The following is a 22,950-nucleotide window of genomic DNA, read 5'->3' on the forward strand; positions in this document are numbered from 1 at the left end:
TTCAATATTCCATACAGTATATTTACTGAACTCTTTTTGTACGCAGATCAGTAGGTGAGAATTGGATTTCCAGTTAAGCGTGTTGTCCATGCATCAATTGACCAATGTCTGTTAAAGGTTGCATAAGTGTTTAAATCTATCTGTGGGAAGGTATTACTACAAGAAAAATGTTTTATTTTGTCACAGATCTCCTGGTAGAGGGTATCATAATTTCCTTATTTAATTTGCCATACCAATGTCTTACTATGTCGTGAAAGTACTTTTCGATACCAGTTAATGCATACGATGTCTCCCATATCCTCTTCTTTCTTCGGCAACTGCTTTTCTTCCTGTGTAAAGACCGCAATAATGCACAATTATCCTTAATTAAAACCTGATCAAAATACAGACGGCTCTGAACTCCTACATTTCCTTTGTAGGAAAGGAATAATAATAAAAATATGGTATTTAAAAAGAAATGTCACATATTCTTAGAGGAGGTAGTATCGGTCAAAACTACACTGAGGAGCCAAAGAAACTCGTACACCTGCCTAATATCGTGTAGGGCCCCCGCGAGAACGCAGAGGTGTCGCAACACGACGTGGCGTGGACTCGACTAATATCCGAAGTACTGCTGGAGGGAACTGACACCATAAATCCTGCATGGCTATCCATAAATCCGGAAGAGTAGGTGGAGATCTCTTCTGAACAGCACATTGCAAGGCATCGCAGGTATGCTCAATAATGTTCATGTCTGGGGAGTTTGGTGGCCAGCGGAAGTGTTTAAACCCAGAAGAGTGTTCCTGGAGCCACTCTGTAGCAGTTCTGGATGTGTGGGGAGTCGAATTGTCCTGCTGGAATTGCCCACGTCCGTCTGAATGCACAATGGATATCAATGTATGCAGGTGAACAGACAGGACGCTTGCGTACGTGTCACCCGTCAGAGTCGCATCTAGACGTAGCAGGAGTCCCACATCACTCCAACTACACACGCCCCACACAATTACAGAGCCTTCAGAGGATCCATGGTTTAATGCGATTGTCTCTATACCCGTACACGTCCATCCGCTCGATACAATTTAGAACGAGATTCGTCCGACCAGGTAACAAGTTTCCAGTCGTCCACAGTCCGATGTCGGTAGTGGTGGTCCCAGGCGAGGTGTAAAGCTTTGTGTCGTGGAGTCATCGACAGTACACGAGTGGACCTTCAGTTCCGACAGGCAGTATCCACGATTTTTCGTTGAATGTTCCGTACGCTGACAGTTTTTGATGGCTCAGCATTGAAATCTATAGAAATTTGCGGGAGGGTCGCACTTCTGTCACGTTGAAAGATCCTCTTCAATCGTCGTTGACCCCGTTCTTGCAGGATCTTTTTCCGCAGCGATGTTTTACCTGATTCGTGATATTCATGATACACTCGTGAAATGGTCGCACGGGAAAATCCCCACTTCATCGCTACCTCGATGATGCTGTGTCTCATCGGTCTTGCGCCGACTATAACACGACGTTCAGACTCATTTAAATCCTCATAACCTGGCATTGTAGCAGCAGTAACCGATCTAACATCTGCTCCAGACACTTGTTGTCTTATTTAGGCGTTGCCGGCCGCAGCGCCATATTCTGCCTGTTTACATCTCTCTGTATTTGAATACGCTCGCCTATACCAGTTTCTTTGGCGCTCCGGCGTAGAAGAAAATTTCCTATAATGATATGTCCGGAAAATGCTTTCTGCTGAGATATGGACGTATCTGTCCTGTCATTCCCTTCTGTCTGCTACAGTCCTTAAAAGTCCCAGTAGCTAGAACTACAACGGCTTCAGGTTCAGTAAATGGGGAGGCCATGCTACCGGACCTCATCGAGCAATGATTCGCCGACGAGAAGTTGCGGTGAGGTTCTGCCGCAGGATCTGCAGGAAACTGAGTGATGCCCCGTCACGCATACGTCACATCGTTATCTTTCTGCAGGAGTAATGGTCTGCAGTAGCGCTGGTAATTCATCGCGCAGAAATCAATAATACACAGCACATACTAAGGAGCTCGCAGACGCTGAATATTGAACGCCTCAGAGCTGTATTGACAGTTTGCACACTACGCTGAAGAAGACTGCAGGAATTTAAATGTATTGACGCAGTACACATCTGTTCCCACCGATACTTCGCGATTTGCGGACGTGTAAAGAACTGATACAGCGACGTCAAATGAATGTGAGTACATCATGAAAAAGAGATGTAAGGAATCATCTCTTTAAGTGCACTCAGAGGAGTAATTTGATTTCATGTTGTACATTTACTCAGTAATTAGCTGCAGAAACAGTCGACAAATGTATTTAATTGCAAGGAAGTAACATAGTAGCTGCTTATTCGTTCGTTTCAGAAACTTCAATGATTTATTACAGAAAAACATAATAGCACTACCCAACTACCCTCCGTAATAATGTATCTCACTCTTTTCAGCATTGTAGAAACTGTAAATAAGGTGGAATAAGTTTCACCAATTCGTTGAAATGTTCCTAGTTCAGACATTAAAAATTTCCGTAGTTCTCTGCTTCTGCTCCAAGTTCTCTCAGCACGTTAGTGTGGCCTTCCAAGCCACTTTTTCGCCCACCGCCGCTTCCTCTTGCTGCTCTTCTTGCAGCACGACTGCCACCGATCGCAATACATGCTAGTTCCGCATCATCGAGCGCCCACATGTTCGCTACAGAATTCTACCTGACGCGTTCCGGGCATAAATACTGCGCAGCGATATTGTGGCGTTCTTGGCCTCGCACTGACACAGCATTATTGCACAATAAATACCGAGTGTGTGAGGTCCCATTTAATCTGCTCAATAAAGTGTATTGGTCTATGGGTCTGCCACCCACAACTCCTGCTCACCCTGATGCCTCACCTCCATGATAGCTCGAGGATTTGCGTCAGCCCGCAAGCGCATACTGTGGCAGTTTACTATGCCGCCTCCTGTGACCATCTGCACCATTCAACACCATACATTACCTCGTTACTAGCAAAACGGTCGGTAGTTCAACAGGCATACAGTTGTAAGAAATTTTCTTCTAGTTTCGTCGAATACTACTTTCTGAAGAAATACGTGGCACTTTCTCTTTCTTTAAAGAGACCCTGTAGCCACAGCGCTAACGATACGGTCACATTACAAAGCAACTGAAAATAAATTTTAGATGTGGTACCGCTACATGTAACAGGAATTCTGAGAGTTAAAGGTCCCGGGTTCCAATATGTTTTCCGGTGTATATGTGCTAATATGGTCTCGTTGAAGTCGAAAATCACTCTACTAATCGCTGTTACCTTCAGTGTTGGTGAGAATGGCAATTACCTTTTGTTACACGATAATGTTCCTGTTCCATCTCACTGTCGACATGGCGATCAAAGCATGGTGGCGAGAGCAAGAATGGCGGTTATCAGTGAAACAATCGGTTTTAGTTTCCTTTAATTTACGTCTATAGTCACAAACTTTTTGCTAACAGATTACAGGTTTCGGTCTATAATGACCATCATCATATCTGTTTCAAAAAACAAAGTCCTAATGTACTGTAGCCGTAGTGGCATTGTCAAATGTTAAATGCAGAATCAGCACCAGTCTCGTCACTATGGCTGCAGTACATTAGGACTTTGTTTTTATAAAACAGATCTGATGATGGTCATTACAGACCGAAACCGGTAATCTGTTAACAAAAATTTTGTGACCCTAGACGCAAATTAAAGGAAACTTATTGTATATATGGGTCACTGTTTTATTCGTGACAATATCTCAGCTTGTGAATCGGTTTTCGATTATATCGGTATTATTCCATGCCAGTTTAACCTTACTGCTAAGACCGCTCAAAATAAACGGTTTCTGAAACAAACAATTTTTGCTTTTTTTATTCCTATCGTTTACTGAATAAACGTAAAAACCGAACAAAAATTGAAATTTTTGACTGTCTCAGTTTCAAAATACATAGACTCAAAATATTTAATTAAAAACGTAAATAGAAGAAAACTTAGTCTGTCCATCGTTCTTTTCTTGGAAAGTAATTAGTGTCTGAGTACTACAAAAATCTCCTGTTTACTGTTACCTATAATTTTTTGAAACACTGCTCAAAAATCATGTTGTAAACGCGGGTTGTACCACTATTTGGACATTCCGAATTGTCAGTGCTAAAGGGTGAAAAATGACGTTGAAGAACTCTGTTTTTCGTTTTAATTAGCCTTTTTCAAAGGCTACAAGTAGATAAAGGCATATTACATACACACAGGCACCAGATCAGCTACTTTCTATTTTTATATATTCTATGAATGAATTGTTATATTTTTTATTTATTACTGCTACCATAATTTCCTCCCTCTGTTGTTATTTCATAGAAATGGCTGACAATTCTTTAATCTTTTAAAGCAAACGGAGCATTGTACTTCATTGCTATGTAATTTGGTAAAAATATTTCCAGACTAGGGTCGGTGCTATTCTGCAATACGACGGATGTATGGCGACGAGAGACTACCGAGTAGATCAGTCTTGCACACTGCACGCACACACTCGACAATGAGGACATTATTGTCTCAGCAATGCCGTACCAATTCTTATTCCATGTATTTGTTGCTCGTTTCCGTTGGCATCGTTACTAAAATAGCTTGATCGCTTTTCCCATTTTCTATAATAATGTAATATTCCACACTAATCCAAATTTGACGAATAAAAATTACTCCTTTCATCTAGAAAATCTTTATTTCAAAACGATAAAATTTAGCACTGCTGCTATCGTTAATTGATATTTCGGTTTATTACTCGGTTATTAGCAAAAAAAAAAAGTCACAACCAAGACCAAAAAATACCGAAAAATACCGGTTATTCAGAACTAAAATAGCGGTATCGGTTTTAACTGGCCGGCTTTTTCCGTCCTTAGGCGACAACTCCCTGTATTCGCCCAACCCTCCAGGTCATCGATATGCCCGGCGCGGCCGTTCGCAGCCACAGTGGTGAATGTGTACATTCAGTTTCTCGAATAAAATGACTTTGAGATTCACTAATGTTAGTGGCGATAGAGAATGTGGTCAGCTAATGAGAAGGATGCCAAATGCTCATGGGATTAATAACTGCGCGCATAGGAAATGAAGGTCCTCAATCCTCCGGCTCACTATATGAGCTGATTTGTCAAACACAGGGACCTGAATTTTGTCAAACAGTTAATGTTCGTTTATCTGTCGAATGTAGAAGCAGCTCTATTTACATGCGATGGAAAGGTGAGCTTTTTAAAATTTCATTCGATGTCTGTGAAAGACTAATAACGCCAATATTTAAAGGAAAATATTTTCCGAACGAAATATATATAGCCGCGCGGGATTAGCCGAGCGGTCTAGCCGCTGCAGTCATGGACTGTGCGGCTGGTCCCTGCGGAGGTTCGAATCCTCCCTCGGGCATGGGTGTGTATGTTTGTCCTTAGGATAATTTATGTTAAGTAGTGTGTAAGCTTACGGACTGATGACCTTGTCAGTTAAGTCCCATAAGATTTCACACACATTCGAACATTTTTTTCGAAATATATATATCTTGTTTCCGAAATGATGGTCAATATTCAGAGTTATTACAGGAATGATAATTCGAAGCAAACAATTCAAGTAAATATGGGCTCTAAAACGCATACCTCACAAGCTATGGGGGTGGTGGTGGTGGTGGTGGTTAGTGTTTAACGTCCCGTCGACAACGAGGTCATTAGAGACGGAGCGCAAGCTCGGGTTAGGGAAGGATTGGGAAGGAAATCGGCCGTGCCCTTTCAAAGGAACGATCCCGGCATTTGCCTGAAACGATTTAGGGAAATCACGGAAAACCTAAATCAGGATGGCTGGAGACGGGATTGAACCGTCGTCCTCCCGAATGCGAGTCCAGTGTGCTAACCACTGCGCCACCTCGCTCGGTACGAGCTATGAGCAATTCTTGATCTTCAGTACTGTGAAACAGAACACCTGTACTGCAAGCTCTTTGCTTCCCATATTTAGGGAAGTGGTAGTATGGACCAAAACAAGAAAAAAAATGATGCACCGGAAAAAGAGAAAGGTGTCCAGTAAAGAAGTGCTCTAAAATGCATGCCTTGACAGCTATGAGTACTTGTTTGTCTTCGCTACTTTGAATCTCAGCTCTTCTAATGAACAAATCCTCACACCTCTTAAGGTACGCATTTAAGAGCACATGTTTTGATCCGTATTATCACTTTCCAAAACATGGAAAGCAAAGAGCTAACAGTACAAGAGATTTGTTTCACAATACTGAAGATCAACAATTGCTCTTAGGTCTTAAGCTATGTTTTTTAGAGCCCATGTTTACTTGAATTTTTGGTTTCGAATTATATTTCCTGGCATATCCCTGAATATTGACCATCACTTCTGAAACACCCTGTATATGTATAAGTTGGGGTATGTTTGCAGGGAAGCGGAAGTGTATCTGCACTCGGTAGGCCACCTTTAACGTCCCATTCACGAAAGCTACTTTATTCGCAGAAAATCTATTTTACTTGTTACTGTCTCAACATACAGGTCCTTCAGCAGTTTACCATACAGCATTAGAAACATGTATGGTTCCATCGAAAAAATGCTATCATTGTTTCTGTATTTCTGTAGATAAAAGAAAGTTTTTATTACCAAGCAAACAGCGAATTACTAACCCGTTTTCGTAATTCCGTTTTCATAAAACCTCGTTTCGAAATCTCAAACGGATTACAAAATATTGAGGGTATTAAGACTTAACGACTAAGGCAATGTAAGCTTAAATGGTGGTTGTGAGTGGTTTGATAAACCATGTACGAAACAAACAACTGTATAATAAAGGGACACTGTTTGTTATAACTGTTTCTAATGCGATGAGGCGTGCCGTATTGCCAATCTTTAAGATATATTTCCTTCACAATGGAATGAGATATGGCTCTCCATCTGGCTTTCAAACTAATTTAGATTTGTTGACGGTGCTTGCTACACAGAAATGTATGACATAACATGCAGTGAATGTAAAGTACCCAGCAATCACATATTTCATTGCAAACTCTTCACATTATAAACTCCTGGAAATGGAAAAAAGAACACATTGACACCGGTGTGTCAGACCCACCATACTTGCTCCGGACACTGCGAGAGGGCTGTACAAGCAATGATCACACGCACGGCACAGCGGACACACCACGAACCGCGGTGTTGGCCGTCGAATGGCGCTAGCTGCGCAGCATTTGTGCACCGCCGCCGTCAGTGTCAGCCAGTTTGCCGTGGCATACGGAGCTCCATCGCAGTCTTTAACACTGGTAGCATGCCGCGACAGCGTGGACGTGAACCGTATGTGCAGTTGACGGACTTTGAGCGAGGGCGTATAGTGGGCATGCGGGAGGCCGGGTGGACGTACCGCCGAATTGCTCAACACGTGGGGCGTGAGGTCTCCACAGTACATCGATGTTGTCGCCAGTGGTCGGCGGAAGGTGCACGTGCCCGTCGACCTGGGACCGGACCGCAGCGACGCACGGATGCACGCCAAGACCGTAGGATCCTACGCAGTGCCGTAGGGGACCGCACCGCCACTTCCCAGCAAATTAGGCACACTGTTGCTCCTGGGGTATCGGCGAGGACCATTCGCAACCGTCTCCATGAAGCTGGGCTACGGTCCCGCACACCGTTAGGCCGTCTTCCGCTCACGCCCCAACATCGTGCAGCCCGCCTCCAGTGGTGTCGCGACAGGCGTGAATGGAGGGACGAATGGAGGCGTGTCGTCTTCAGCGATGAGAGTCGCTTCTGCCTTGGTGCCAATGATGGTCGTATGCGTGATTGGCGCCGTGCAGGTGAGCGCCACAATCAGGACTGCATACGACCGAGGCACACAGGGCCAACACCCGGCATCATGGTGTGGGGAGCGATCTCCTACACTGGCCGTACACTACTGGTGATCGTCGAGGGGACACTGAATAGTGCACGGTACATCCAAACCGTCATCGAACCCATCGTTCTACCATTCCTAGACCGGCAAGGGAACTTGCTGTTCCAACAGGACAATGCACGTCCGCATGTATCCCGTGCCACCCAACGTGCTCTAGAAGGTGTAAGTCAACTACCCTGGCCAGCAAGATCTCCGGATCTGTCCCCCATTGAGCATGTTTGGTACTGGATGAAGCGTCGTCTCACGCGGTCTGCACGTCCAGCACGAACGCTGGTCCAACTGAGGCGCCAGGTGGAAATGGCATGGCAAGCCGTTCCACAGGACTACATCCAGCATCTCTACGATCGTCTCCATGGGAGAATAGCAGCCTGCATTGCTGCGAAAGGTGGATATACACTGTACTAGTGCCTACATTGTGCATGCTCTGTTGCCTGTGTCTATGTGCCTGTGGTTCTGTCAGTGTGATCATGTGATGTATCTGACCCCAGGAATGTGTCAATAAATTTTCCCCTTCCTGGGACAATGAATTCACGGTGTTCTTATTTCAATTTCCAGGAGTGTATATGGCAAATTTTTAACTTGGAGGCATCATAACAGCTACGATCAACAAAGGAAAGGCAACTAATTCATTACCGAGCAGTAACGTGAATCTATAAGATGCGAAAGATGTTCTTAACTAAATAATCGCTTGATGCGAAGTAAGGAAAATATGAAGAGCTTATTTCAATAGTGGTACAAGTCCATTTTTGTTCATTGTGAGATACAGAGTCCGAAAGTTAAATTAGCGCTGAAAAATCTGCAGTTGAGATACCAGAAATATCCAAGCATATGGCTTCTTGCTAGAGATGAATCTTTCTGTTTGTCTGGATCATTAATTGTAGAAGCATTATAGGCAGAAAAGTGGAGGTAATGGACTTGTACCACTATTGAAATAAGCCCTTCATATATGAATCTGAAAACAGTGTTTTCTGTTTAACAGGCAGAAACTAAAGCTTTTACGGAATATTAACTTCAGTAACAGATGTAACTTTGCATTAGTTGCGTAGAAGATTTTATAGAGGTCTGTACCAACATCTGCTGCTGTTTGCTCTACAATCCAAATAATGCAAAATCCACTTTGGGTATCTGCCTCGTTTTCGTGCAAACCGCATGCACTTGTAAGCCTGTTCATGGACTTGCAAAACATGCAACACGTAAAGCACGAGAAAGACTGTGATTGGTCGATGCACCGCCGCTAGCACTCGACCCAAAGAGAGGTCGACCAAAAAAGTAATTGAGAACTTCAGCAAACGTGAATAATTTAATGATTATAAAGAATCCGACTCCACTGCAAATAGAAACCGGATATTGACCTACGTTTTGGTGTGGATAACCACGCCTTCTTTGGAACACACTAAAACTACAAACTGCCTAAAGAATACAGAACGCCCTAAAGGGCAAAATACTCGCATAAAATGTAAAATAAACAGTACGTGTGTACCATGTCAATAGCTGTACTTAGCTGAAACGTCAGAAGCGTGCTTCCTCACCCCAGCCAAAGTTCGGTGGGCTGCGGGCTCTCAGGTAAACTCATAAAAGTAATTTTAATCGATGTTTACCGCCCCCATTGGGGGTAAATGGAATGGGTACTCACATGCAAGTAGAGGAAGTAGACACCAGAGCAGCGAAGTAGATAGAGTGGGCACTCACACAGAAGTAGAGGGAATAGAGAGAGTGGGTACTCACTTAGAAGTCGAGGAGTAGACAGCAGAGTAGTTCGAGTGGGTCGTCGAAGAAGTAGAGGGAGTAGATAGTGGAGTGGAGGAGCAGGTAGAGTGGACATTCACTTAGAAGTAGATGGAGTAGATAGAGTAAGTACTCATAATGTATAGAAGTAGAGGGAGCAGATAGCAGAGTAGCAGAGTAGATGGAGTCAGTACTCACATAGAAGTAGAGGGAGCAGATAGATTGGGTACTCACATAGAAGTAGAGGGAGTAGATAGTGCAGCAGAGAGTAATGGAGCAGGTACTCACGTAGAAGTAGAGGGAGTGGATGGTGGAGTAGATACAGTGGGTACTCACACAGAAGCAGAGGGAGTAGATAGCAGAGTAGATGGCGTCAGTGACTCACGTAGAAGTAGAGGGAGCAGATAGAGTGGGTACTCGCATAGACATAGAGTAAGTAGATAGCGGAGCAGCAGAGTAGATGGAACAGGTATGTAGAAGTAGAGGGAGTAGATGGTGGAGTAGATACAGTGGGTACTCATATAGAAGCAGAGGGAGTAGGTAGCAGAGTAGTTCGAATGGGTAGTTGATGAAGTAGAGGGAGTAGATAGTGGAGTGGAGGAGTAGGTAGAGTGGACATTCACGTAGAAGTAGATGGAGTAGATAGACTGGGTACTCATACTGTATAGAAGTAGAGGGAGTAGATAGCAGAGTAGTGTAGGGAGTAGATAGCAGAGTAGATGGAGTCAGTGACTCACGTAGAAGTACAGGGAGCAGATAGAGTGGATACTCACATAAAAGTAAAGTAGATAGCGGAGCAGCAGAGTAGATGGAGCAGGTACTCACGTAGAAGTAGAGGGAGACGGGGTGCGTCTTGGCGGGCACGCAGGCGAGCGTGTCGGAATGGCAGCAGCCGGTGTCGTCGGCGCACTGGTGCAGCGACGCGCAGTGCGGGATGTAGCGCTTGTTGGGCTGCGGGAACACGTCCTTGACGCGCACCAGCCGAGGCACCGGCCACCGGCACTCGTGTTCGCGGTTCACCCGGAGCGCGTTCTCCACCGCCAGCCGCACCTCGTCTGCAACACGACAGCACGAGGCGAACCTGAAGAGAGGCGCTTGTTGAATGGAAATGAGGGTCTGATCAGGGTAAGGCTTCTAGAAGGACGATGTAACATTTCATCCCGATCAGTGTACGAAAAAAGTTAAACATCAAACGCTAAATATAAAATGCATCTGAGAAGTCTGATGAATAGCCTCAGAAAATCAAGAAAAAAAAAGAGAGTTAGAAACAACCCTTCAAAGTAATCATTAGCTAAAACACACTTCTGACCGCGGTCGCATACGTGTTCGAAACTGTCAACAAACGATTCATCCGCATAATATATCATACGCCGCAAGCCACCTTAAGGTGTGTGGTGGAGGGTACTTTTTTTACCACTAACTGAGCCCTCCAGCCCTGTTCCATTCGCGAATAGCGCGTAGGAAGAATAATTGTTGATAAGCTTCTTGTAGTAGCTCTGATTTCTTCAGTTTTCTCCTCATGGTCATTACGCAAGACGTATGCGGGGGAAAGTAATAGAGAGGGGTCCAAAAAAGTATCCACTGTTTAAATGTCCATAACTGCCAAACTAACTGACGGAGTTGCCTCATCTTGGTAGTATAATAGTTTGTAGTTCCGTCAATCGCCACGCAAGCGTTCTATTGCGTTGTTTTGTTCCTGATCATCTGACTTAGACCATTTACTTGCATAGAACACCGAGTGAAATTTTAACGTCCACTGATTTATGGTCGGTACCGAACGCAAAAAGTTGACATCAACGTCATGGTCAGTGACATATCAAGACGTTTCACTCTGTACTTTGGAGTATAAATACTGTTACGACGGATCGAACTCATTTATATTTTTCCTGTATTAAGAAGTGATAGTGGAGATCCGTAAATAATAAAAATGTACTTGTTGCATGGAGCGATTGTGGTGTTGTCGCGCCGCAGGAGGAGCAGAGATTGCCCAACTCTGGCGTTGCTGAGGATGAAGCTCTCTCCTGCTTTTAGACGTTAAGCCACCTGCCTTGAGTAAGCGGAACGCCGCAAGTACCGTGAAAGCAATCGGAGATTGTTGCCGCAGTAGCGGCGCGGTGCTGTAGACCGACTAACAGCGAGTGTTGTGCCGCAGAGGAACTTCTTGTCTTCATAGGGAAGGCCATGAAATACAACCGGTCACGCATTTCCATTACAGATGTTTATAGGGACGTTACCAGTGCTTGCCGCACCACTGGGCTCTAGTCATTAGTGCTACGAACTGTACATGAATACGTCAACACGCAAACTAAAAGAAAAACATTGAAATTTTTGTTTTTATTCCCGTTGCAGTCGCTGAAACAAATTGTAGCAAGGTGATTCGTTGATTCTCAGTCCAAAATAATCTATCCTGATTTTTAAATGAGTAGCAGTTTCTAAGAAATTGTGAGGTTTATTCCGTCTCTGATATTTACGTAACTTCCACAATTTATATAAATTATAAACCTTAAGTACAACAGCCACGTTTCTCAACATGTCGTCTTTCGACAAAATAGCGTTAAGCTTACCTAGCCAGGTAATGAGAATGTTACATGCGTTCAAAAAATGTAAGATTGATGTAATGAAAACAATTAACAACATAAAATTCAAAGATGTCTGTTAGAAAAAGTGACCCCAAATTATGTTAAAGTTAAGGTCAATAGTCTAACAAAAGCTGCTAAGCTTGCTAAAGTAAAATGTGAAACTATTTGGATAAAAACAGAAATCAAATTACAATATAAGAAGAAAGATAAGCTGAATAAATCTATGTACAAGCTGCATTTACAATTAGGAAATAATCTCACACCTCTACAGTTCATGTATGTAACACACCATATTAATCATGCTCTTAGCAGAGAACAACAACAAATCTCCTCTAGGCACAAGAAGAAGTTAAAATCCCTCATTCAACTCAAATTAAAGGAACCACTTAACATTGGTGAACAGCAGAAGCACATATTCTATAACAGAGTGGTAAACACAACAGATATTTCTTTCAATCCCAATGAACTTAACCTCTTAGATAAAGGCGTCAAGCATAATATTGCCCCAAGATTAAGTAATAAGAACATAAAAGACCTAATAGCAGCTACAAAACTGGCATGTGACATTGCCAAACTTAAGCCTAATGAGAAAAATGCGTTGGCATATAAAGCCAACAAACTCATCACTAAACACATGCTTTCAAAAAATAATATAATGAACAAAAAACTCTTAAAGATATCAATGATAAACTTACTGCTAACAAAGCTCTCATGGTAAAGGCTGATAAAGGAAATTCAGTAGTTGTTTTGTATGAATCAGAATACATTGATAAAACTCTTGAATTTTTTCAGTCCAATAACTTCACAGAACTAGAATCCGACCCCACAACAAGATTTCAAGCTAAACTTCGTAAATTACTCAACAGCTTTGAATCCCTTTTAAATAAATATGAAATTCGGGACTGCATTACCATGAATCCAACTGCACCGAAACTTCGGTCACAGCCTAAGATCCACAAAGAAAATTCCCCCATACGCCCTGATGTGAACTCAAGAAACAGCCCAGCATACTACATAAGCAGAAAATTGAAGGATCTCCTTACCACTTACTACATGTTCGAACATAGTTATACAGTTAAAAACACAATCGACCTTATAGAACATATCAAAGACATCCACATACCACCAACAGCTAGATTTGCCTCACTAGATATTGTAAACCTATACACTAACATCCCAGTAGATGAAACAATTAACATAATAAAAAGTAACCTTTTAAAACACAAAAAGATCAATCTACCAGAAATATATGAGTTAATAGAGATCCTCACACTCATTTTGTCTAATAATTACTTCACCTTCAATAATAAAGTCTATAAACAAAATGATGGCGGCCTTGCAATGGGTAGCAGTCTTGCTGGATTATTAGCCGATATTTACATTAACCATCTTGAGCAAAAGTTCTTCTCATCTAATAACCAAATGAACAGTAAAATAATTTACTACAAGAGATACATAGATGACACTCTATTACTTTTTGATGGTAACAGCAGCGAAATTGATGCCTTAGCTGAAGATCTGAGCAAATTACACAACAACATCAAATTTACAGTGGAGCATGAAATAAATAATAGCATCAATTTTCTGGATCTCAAAATATCAAGCATACATAACAAACACCATTTTGGTATCTTTCGAAAACCAACAACCACAGATGTTACCATCAGTAACACATCCTGCCACCCGAACCAACATAAGATGGCTAACTTCCGGTCAATGCTACATCGTATGCATAAAGTCCCCCTCACCCCCACTGAACAGCACAAAGAAATCAGCATAATCAAATCAATTGCCCAAAATAATGGCTATGATGCTTCAATCATAGACACACTCTCTCAAAAAACAAAAGTAAAAATTGCTAGCAATAAGTCTTTGCAACAAGCAACAGCCACAATAACTATGAAAGACAAAAAATCAGTAAAATATGTAGCCCTACCATATATAGGCCCACTTTCATATAAAATTTCCAAATTATTCAAGAAAAAGAACGTCAAAATCAGTTTCTCTACCAATAACAAACTCCAACAAAGAGTCATACACTCACTCCCACACAATAGCATACCCCATAAAAGATCTGGAATTTATAAACTCAAGTGTAACAACTGTCCTAAATTCTACATTGGCCAAACAGGTAGAGCTTTTGAAATAAGATTCAAGGAACACCTTGATGCCCTACGTCTGAAAAACCTAAGCAAATCTGCATTTGCCACCCATCTTGCAGAAAACAATCATACAGTTGAGAATATAGAAAACAATCTGCAGATATTACACCTCAAAGACAAAGGTTTCACATTGAATCTCCTAGAGGTGATTGAGATTCATACACATAAAAACAGGTTCCCTGATCTCATTTTGAATGAACAGACAGAGTCAGTTAACACCCCCTTCCTAAATAACTTTGAAGAAGCTTTCACTTTTTTAAAATAACTTAAGCCTAATATTCCATCAAAAACATTCAGTATACAGGCCCCAAAAACTGCTTATATGTCATTGAAAAAAAAAATTGCATAATGAAAACATGTGCATTGCATATTATGTCATATATTGAATTTATCTCCTACTATTGTAACAACTAATTAGTAACACACAGTAATTCTGTACTACATATAATGTTTGTAATCTTATTTCTATATAATTTTATTTATTCCATTTTAGATTAATTTCATACAATAGCAAAGAGATATTTTACTGTACCCATATCGACCATACAGCATCTGTAAGTTAACATTGTTATGACTGTAAGCTCTTTGCAAACGTTGTTTCTTGGTTGTAATGTGAAGCTGGGCCACGTTTTGTAAACGTTATTCGTGTGTGCTGCGTGTGTAATTAAAATGATGAGGTTAAAAGTGACGACCATTGACTGGAATAGCACTCACATAGTGCATATTGAAAAGTGTATGAAGCTTGCGTTCGAAAACATAAACGCACTTATATTTCGTCAGGCAGAACTACACAGCTCGTAAGTACACTAACCTGCAAGTTTACTAATGTTTATAAAAACCATCTCATGAGCAATTAGATCTTGTAAAAGAAGTAAATCTTTCGTAAAAATACCATTACCGATATGACAACAAAATATTTCTTTTCTTTCCCAGTGCAGCAAACGAATAACACAAACAAAACTAGGTCCAACTAAGAATGCGTGTAATCTGCCATCTGAAGATGGATTTGTAAAGGAAAATCCGAAACCGGTCATGGTCTGAAGATAATAAAACTTTTTAAACCATACAGGTGGCTGGTAGCTGTTTTTTATATAAATTATAAACTTCCACAAGTATTTGTAACTTATATTTCCTTTGTGTTTTTCTCATTGTGGCTTTTTTTATGTATAACTTCTCGCATGCACAAAAAATATATTGCTAAAAAAGATCTGTAGGTGCTTATTACTTGTTTCGACCGCAGAATAGTCATTACTTGTAGAAGATTCTACAGTGTGATTCAGAATTCCTGTTGTGGAGGAGACTCAGTAGAGCAAACCCATGTTCTGAAATACGCCATTTGCAAGATAAACGACTTTGAACGGTGGAAGGCAGACACACTGACAGACGTCGGTGTCTCGTATCACTTACTGTCTTGTGTGAAGTCATTCACATGCCATCAGAGAACAACCTCATGTACATCAGTTATCACGGGCGTGATCGAGAAAGACGGTGCATTACAGAATGGCTGAGAACGCGTTTCCCGTATACAAAAAAATGGTTCAGCTGGCTCTGAGCACTATGGGACTTAACTTCTGAGGTCATCAGTCCCCTAGAACTTAGAACTACATAAACCTAACTAAGGACATCACACACATCCATGACCGAGACAGGATTCGAATCTGCGCCCGGTTCCAGACTGTAGCGCCTAGAACCGCTCGGCCACCGTGGCCGGCTCCCGTATACAACGACGCGTTGGTCATCAATGGTGAAAGTGGGCGAAGGTCAGCGCAGCCGTGATTTGCGACGAGGAAAACCCATTAGCTAGACAGCCCCATATATTTCAACATCGTTTCGGTGAGTGCTGGAATTATCCATGCTAGTCTGACAGGCGCGCGTATTCTACTGCCCTGTCTGACAACTATTTGGCCTTCCTGCAAGACATACTGGTGCGGCATTTGTGGGATGTGGCACTGTGTATCCACCGGACGATGTGGTTCCAGCAACGAACGCCAAAGCTGGGACAGGTGGATAGGCTGTGGTGGACCGATTCGTTGACCAATGCGATCACCCTGTTTAACCTTCTCGCGCTCGCGCGGGCGGTGAAGTGACCGCCTCCTCTTTTGCAATTTCGCCCCATAATTACTCCACAAAGGTAACGAGGCGGCGGGAGGGACATGTACGAGGTGCATTCAAGTTCTTAAGCCTCCGATTTTTTTTTCTAATTAACTACTCACCCGAAATCGATGAAACTGGCGTTACTTCTCGACGTAATCGCCCTGCAGACGTACGCATTTTTCACAACGCTGACGCCATGATTCCATGGCAGCGGCGAAGGCTTCTTTAGGAGTCTGTTTTGACCACTGGAAAATCGCTGAGGCAATAGCAGCACGGCTGGTGAATGTGCGGCCACGGAGAGTGTCTTTCATTGTTGGAAAAAGCCAAAAGTCACTAGGAGCCAGGTCAGGTGAGTAGGGAGCATGAGGAATCACTTCAAAGTTGTTATCACGAAGAAACTGTTGCATAACGTTAGCTCGATGTGCGGGTGCGTTGTCTTGGTGAAACAGCACACGCGCAGCCCTTCCCGGACGTTTTTGTTGCATTGCAGGAAGGAATTTGTTCTTCAAAACATTTTCGTAGGATGCACCTGTTACCGTAGTGCCCTTTGCAACGCAATGGGTAAGGATTACGCCCTCGCTGTCCCAGAACATGGACACCATTTTTTCAGCACTGGCGGTTACCCGAAATTTTTTTGGTGGCGGTGAATCTGTGTGCTTCCATTGAGCTGACTGGCGCTTTGTTTCTGGATTGAAAAATGGCATCCACGTCTCATCCATTGTCACAACTGACGAAAAGAAAGTCCCATTCATGCTGTCGTTGCGCGTCTACATTGCTTGGCAACATGCCACATGGGCAGCCATGTGGTCGTCCGTCAGCATTCGTGGCACCCACCTGGATGACACTTTTCGCATTTTCAGGTCGTCATGCAGGATTGTGTGCACAGAACCCACAGAAATGCCAACTCTGGAGGCGATCTGTTCAACAGTCATTCGGCGACCCCCCAAAACAATTATCTCTACTTTCTCGATCATGTTGTCAGACCGGCTTGTGCGAGCCCGAGGTTGTATCGGTTTGTTGTCACACGATGTTCTGCCTTCATTAAACTGTCGCACCCACGTACGCACTTTCGACACATCCATAACTCCATCACCACATGTCTCCTTCAACTGTCGATGAATTTCAATTGGTTTCACACCACGCAAATTCAGAAAACGAATGATTGCACGCTGTTCAAGTAAGGAAAACGTCGACATTTTAAGTATTTAAAACAGTTCTCATTCTCGTACTTGACGGTAAAATTCCATCTGCCGTACGGTGCTGCCATCTCTGGGACGTTTTGACAATGAACGCGGCCTCATTTTAAAACAATGCGCATGCTTCTATCTCTTTCCAGTCCGGAGAAAAGAAATCGGAGGCCTTAGAACTTGAATGCACCTCGTATTCTCTAGTTGCACCTTTTTCCGACAGATGCTGCTCAAAGTTCGTCCAAGTCGCACCTCTCTGCCTCTCAGGACAAGTTCAAATGGGTCCGAACACGTTCGGCGGTCAGTTTACCGCCTTGCGAGCGCTTACGAGACTTTGTTCTACTCGTCTACTTCGGAATGTAAGTATTTCTTTTTGTAATTCCCCTATAATTCCTCAATTTTATAGACTCTTCCAATTCTCTAGTGAATGTGCATGTGCTCCAGAATTTCAACATCAAGAAGAACACAAAGGTGGCCTGCATGTATATTTTTCCGCTTACTTGACTTGGCAGGAATAAATTTGTTACGCATTTTTCAATTCAACACAGGTAATGTGAAAGAAACAAACGAGAAGACAATTCTTACATGCGTTATCTTTGGAACTGATGAGTGAAAACCTGAAAGAAAGAGGTAATTGAAGCATTTGCCAAAAGATTTGTTAGTATTTTTGGAAAATTACAGAGAGAGTGACTTAGTTTATCCAGCTGTATCAACCCCTACAACGAGAGGAATATGTTATTTGTGTGGCTCAAAAAAGAATATAAAAACAAAGCGAGAATGCGGTGAATGTGGAAGAAACGTCTGTCTACGAAATTCAACCACGACAGTTACGTGCAATAATTTTTGTCAGCCTCAAAACGAAAACTAAATGGATACAGACTGAGCAGCATTTTTCATCTGACAGAAATGTTTGTGACGTTTTCAATCAAAAATTCTTTTTTGAAAGCAAAATTAGCTTTTCTTGTGACGAATTAAGACAGTGAATAATTCTAGTCTTAAGTATTACATTATATAGTCCCAAACCATTACAATTAAAAAATGCTCTTATGTTTCATTTGGGTATTTGGCTTCCTTTTTGTATTCCATTGTATATTTTATTGTTCAATAAATAATTTTGATTACAAATGTGTTTGCAACATTGTGTGAGATATCCTATGTCGATTTTTTATGGAAATATGACCTTTAAAAACGGAAAACCTCAAGAGATTGATGGAAACTCTCGGCCGGTCGGCCGACCGCCCGCGCGAGCGCACGCGTGTCTATTCCTAGCGCGAGCGCGTGAAGGTTAACACCTCTGGACCTATGAGGAGAGTAGTGTTTACGAGACTCCTGTGTGGTCACAGAACGATCTCTTTGCCCGTGGGTAATGGACGCAGCGGAGGCCATTCAGAGTACTCTTGAACTTTTGGGCCGTATATACACTCCTGGAAATTGAAATAAGAACACCGTGAATTCATTGTCCCCGGAAGGGGAAACTTTACTGACACATTCCTGGGGTCAGATACATCACATGATCACACTGACAGAACCACAGGCACATAGACACAGGCAACAGAGCATGCACAATGTCGGCACTAGTACAGTGTATATCCACCTTTCGCAGCAATGCAGGCTGCTATTCTCCCATGGAGACGATCGTAGAGATGCTGGATGTAGTCCTGTGGAACGGCTTGCCATGCCATTTCCACCTGGCGCCTCAGTTGGACCAGCGTTCGTGCTGGACGTGCAGACCGCGTGAGACGACGCTTCATCCAGTCCCAAACATGCTCAATGGGGGACAGATCCGGAGATCTTGCGGGCCAGGGTAGTTGACTTACACCTTCTAGAGCACGTTGGGTGGCACGGGATACATGCGAACGTGCATTGTCCTGTTGGAACAGCAAGTTCCCTTGCCGGTCTAGGAATGGTAGAACGATGGGTTCGATGACGGTTTGGATGTACCGTGCACTATTCAGTGTCCCCTCGACGATCACCAGTGGTGTACGGCCAGTGTAGGAGATCGCTCCCCACACCATGATGCCGGGTGTTGGCCCTGTGTGCCTCGGTCGTATGCAGTCCTGATTGTGGCGCTCACCTGCACGGCGCCAAACACGCATACGACCATCATTGGCACCAAGGCAGAAGCGACTCTCATCGCTGAAGACGACACGTCTCCATTCGTCCCTCCATTCACGCCTCTCGCGACACCACTGGAGGCGGGCTGCACGATGTTGGGGCGTGAGCGGAAGACGGCCTAACGGTGTGCGGGACCGTAGCCCAGCTTCATGGAGACGGTTGCGAATGGTCCTCGCCGATACCCCAGGAGCAACAGTGTCCCTAATTTGCTGGGAAGTGGCGGTGCGGTCCCCTACGGCGCTGCGTAGGATCCTACGGTCTTGGCGTGCATCCGTGCGTCGCTGCGGTCCGGTCCCAGGTCGACGGGCACGTGCACCTTCCGCCGACCACTGGCGACAACATCGATGTACTGTGGAGACCTCACGCCCCACGTGTTGAGCAATTCGGCGGTACGTCCACCCGGCCTCCCGCATGCCCACTATACGCCCTCGCTCAAAGTCCGTCAACTGCACATACGGTTCACGTCCACGCTGTCGCGGCATGCTACCAGTGTTAAAGACTGCGATGGAGCTCCGTATGCCACGGCAAACTGGCTGACACTGACGGCGGCGGTGCACAAATGCTGCGCAGCTAGCGCCATTCGACGGCGAACACCGCGGTTCGTGGTGTGTCCGCTGTGCCGTGCGTGTGATCATTGCTTGTACAGCCCTCTCGCAGTGTCCGGGGCAAGTATGGTGGGTCCGACACACCGGTGTCAATGTGTTCTTTTTTCCATTTCCAGGAGTGTATGTGAATATTGTTCTCAGTTACACTTTCTGCAATGAAACTCGTGGTCACCACTTCGATCATACGTTGTAGTGCACACAGGTACGAGTTGGTTGGTGCATGTGCGGCGTATCTTTTGACGTTCTTTCAAAGTCGTTTATCTTCCAAACGTCGCATTTCCGGACATAGGTTTATTACCACATATTGCTGTCCGGAGCACCCTCTACAACAACTGTACCTGTGGAATAGTAATTCTTAATTAACCCGTGTATGTAATTACACAATGTTGTCGTAATTCAGTTTCGATTCTATTTATTTATTTCTGTGTTAGGTATAAGGCGACTAGTTCATGTGACGGTTTTGCCGGAATTGCAAGATGCTCGTAGTTAGGGTTGACATTTTCATGTGAAGTTCCGGTTTTATAACCAGAGACAGTGTTAAACATTCTGATTGCGTTTAAACACACATGGTAAGATGTCACAAATGTGCTAATATTAAACCGTATTTTCAGAATATATAAATTGCTTTATTTTCGAAAGCAGCTAACTCCATTATGTAGCTTCTTTGAAAGTACCCATACACGTCTTAAAAACGACGAAGACTTCGCCGTATCTTTTTGATGTACAGCGCAATAGCGGAAGCGTACTCTAAATTTCGTAATCTTCTTTACTTATCCACAGTCCTTTTTATCCCATTTAGATTTGAAGTGTCCCCAGTCGTGATGTAGCTGCAGACGCGCATACTCACACAATAATTGTGTATGCTCAGCATACCAGTAGAAAGTAAACGGCGAAAATAATCGATTTTTTATTGAATAACAGGCGATACACTAGTATGGAGTATTCGGGAAGAGTTCACATATTCTGACCAACATAAATGCAGTAGCTGAGTCAGAAGTATTTGGCGGTTAGTTGCTCATAGTGCTCTGCAGAAAATAAGCGGCAAATAATTGTAAACTGGTTCCGGAACAACCTTCCAGTAATATGTTAGAAACACTCTTAAAGCCTTTCTGAAATAGTGCTATGATTTCCAGCGGTTGAATCTTAAATTTCTATCACTGACGTGTGTGATGTTTACTTCTTTTTTGCGGCGACGTTCCTGAATATATGTTTCACGGAACTCTTGCGGGGTCAAATTTGTCACTCTCGAGTTTTCGGAGACTTTCTCTGCTGTTATCGTCAGGAGATGTTTCAGTTGGTCGAATTACAGGGTAGTTATAATTAAACATTCCCTATTTAACACGTCATAACACGGAATCTAATTACCGTACGAGTACCAAACTTGGTAACATTAATGTCAAGCACAAGGGGGAGAGAAATAATGCAGAATCCGTTCAATTTAATTGATGAAAGGAGAAAATATAAAAATGCAGTAAATGAAGCAGGCAAAAAGGAATACAAACGTCTCAAAAATGAGATCGACAGGAAGTGCAAAATGGCTAAGCAGGGATGGCTAGAGGACAAATGTACGGATGTAGAGGCTTATCTCACTAGGGGTAAGATAGATACTGCCTACAGGAAAATTAAAGAGACCTTTGGAGATAAGAGAACCACTTGTATGAACATCAAGAGCTCAGATGGAAACCCAGTTCTAAGCAAAGAAGGGAAAGCAGAAAGGTGGAAGGAGTATATAGAGGGTCTATACAAGGGCGATGTACTTGAGGACAATATTATGGAAATGGAAGAGGATGTAGATGAAGATGAAATGGGAGATACAATACTGCGTGAAGAATTTGACAGGGCACTGAAAGACCTGAGTCGAAACAAGGCCCCCGGAGTAGACAACATTCCATTGGAACTACTGACAGCTTTGGGAGAGCCAGCCCTGACGAAACTCTACCATCTGGTAAGCAAGATGTATGAAACAGGCGAAATACCCTCAGACTTCAAGAAGAATATAATAATTCCAATTCCAAAGAAAGCAGGTGTTGACAGATGTGAGAATTACCGGACAATCAGTTTAATAACCCACAGCTGCAAAATACTAACACGAATTCTTTACAGACGAATGGAAAAACTAGTAGAAGCCGACCTCGGGGAAGATCAGTTTGGATTCCGTAGAAATACTGGATCACGTGAGGCAATACTGACCTTACGACTTATCTTAGAAGAAAGATTAAGGAAAGGCAAACCTACGTTTCTAGCATTTGTAGACTTAGAGAAAGCTTTTGACAATGTTGACTGGAATACTCTCTTTCAAATTCTAAAGGTGGCAGGGGTAAAATACAGGGAGCGAAAGGCTATTTACAATTTGTACAGAAACCAGATGGCAGTTATAAGAGTCGAGGGGCATGAAAGGGAAGCAGTGGTTGGGAAGGGAGTAAGACAGGGTTGTATCCTCTCCCCGATGTTATTCAATCTGTATATTGAGCAAGCAGTAAAGGAAACAAAAGAAAAATTCGGAGTAGGTATTAAAATCCATGGAGAAGAAATAAAAACTTTGAGGTTCGCCGATGACATTGTAATTCTGTCAGAGACAGCAAAGGACTTGGAAGAGCAGTTGAACGGAA

The 22,950-nt window shown here is 43.1% G+C and overlaps 1 protein-coding gene across 1 annotated transcript in view; it reads right to left on the reverse strand.

Moving 5' to 3' along the window:
* Positions 1–22,950, reverse strand: part of LOC126194767 (uncharacterized) — a 1,371,323-nt gene that overhangs the window by 500,805 nt on the left and 847,568 nt on the right. Inside the window, exon 3 of the mRNA XM_049933053.1 lies at positions 10,425–10,654. Coding sequence (XP_049789010.1) covers positions 10,425–10,654 — 230 coding nt within the window. The remainder of the gene's footprint in view (positions 1–10,424; positions 10,655–22,950) is intronic.

This window comes from Schistocerca nitens, chromosome 7, assembly GCF_023898315.1.
Source record: "Schistocerca nitens isolate TAMUIC-IGC-003100 chromosome 7, iqSchNite1.1, whole genome shotgun sequence".
In the NCBI taxonomy this organism is placed as follows: Eukaryota; Metazoa; Arthropoda; class Insecta; order Orthoptera; family Acrididae; genus Schistocerca; species Schistocerca nitens.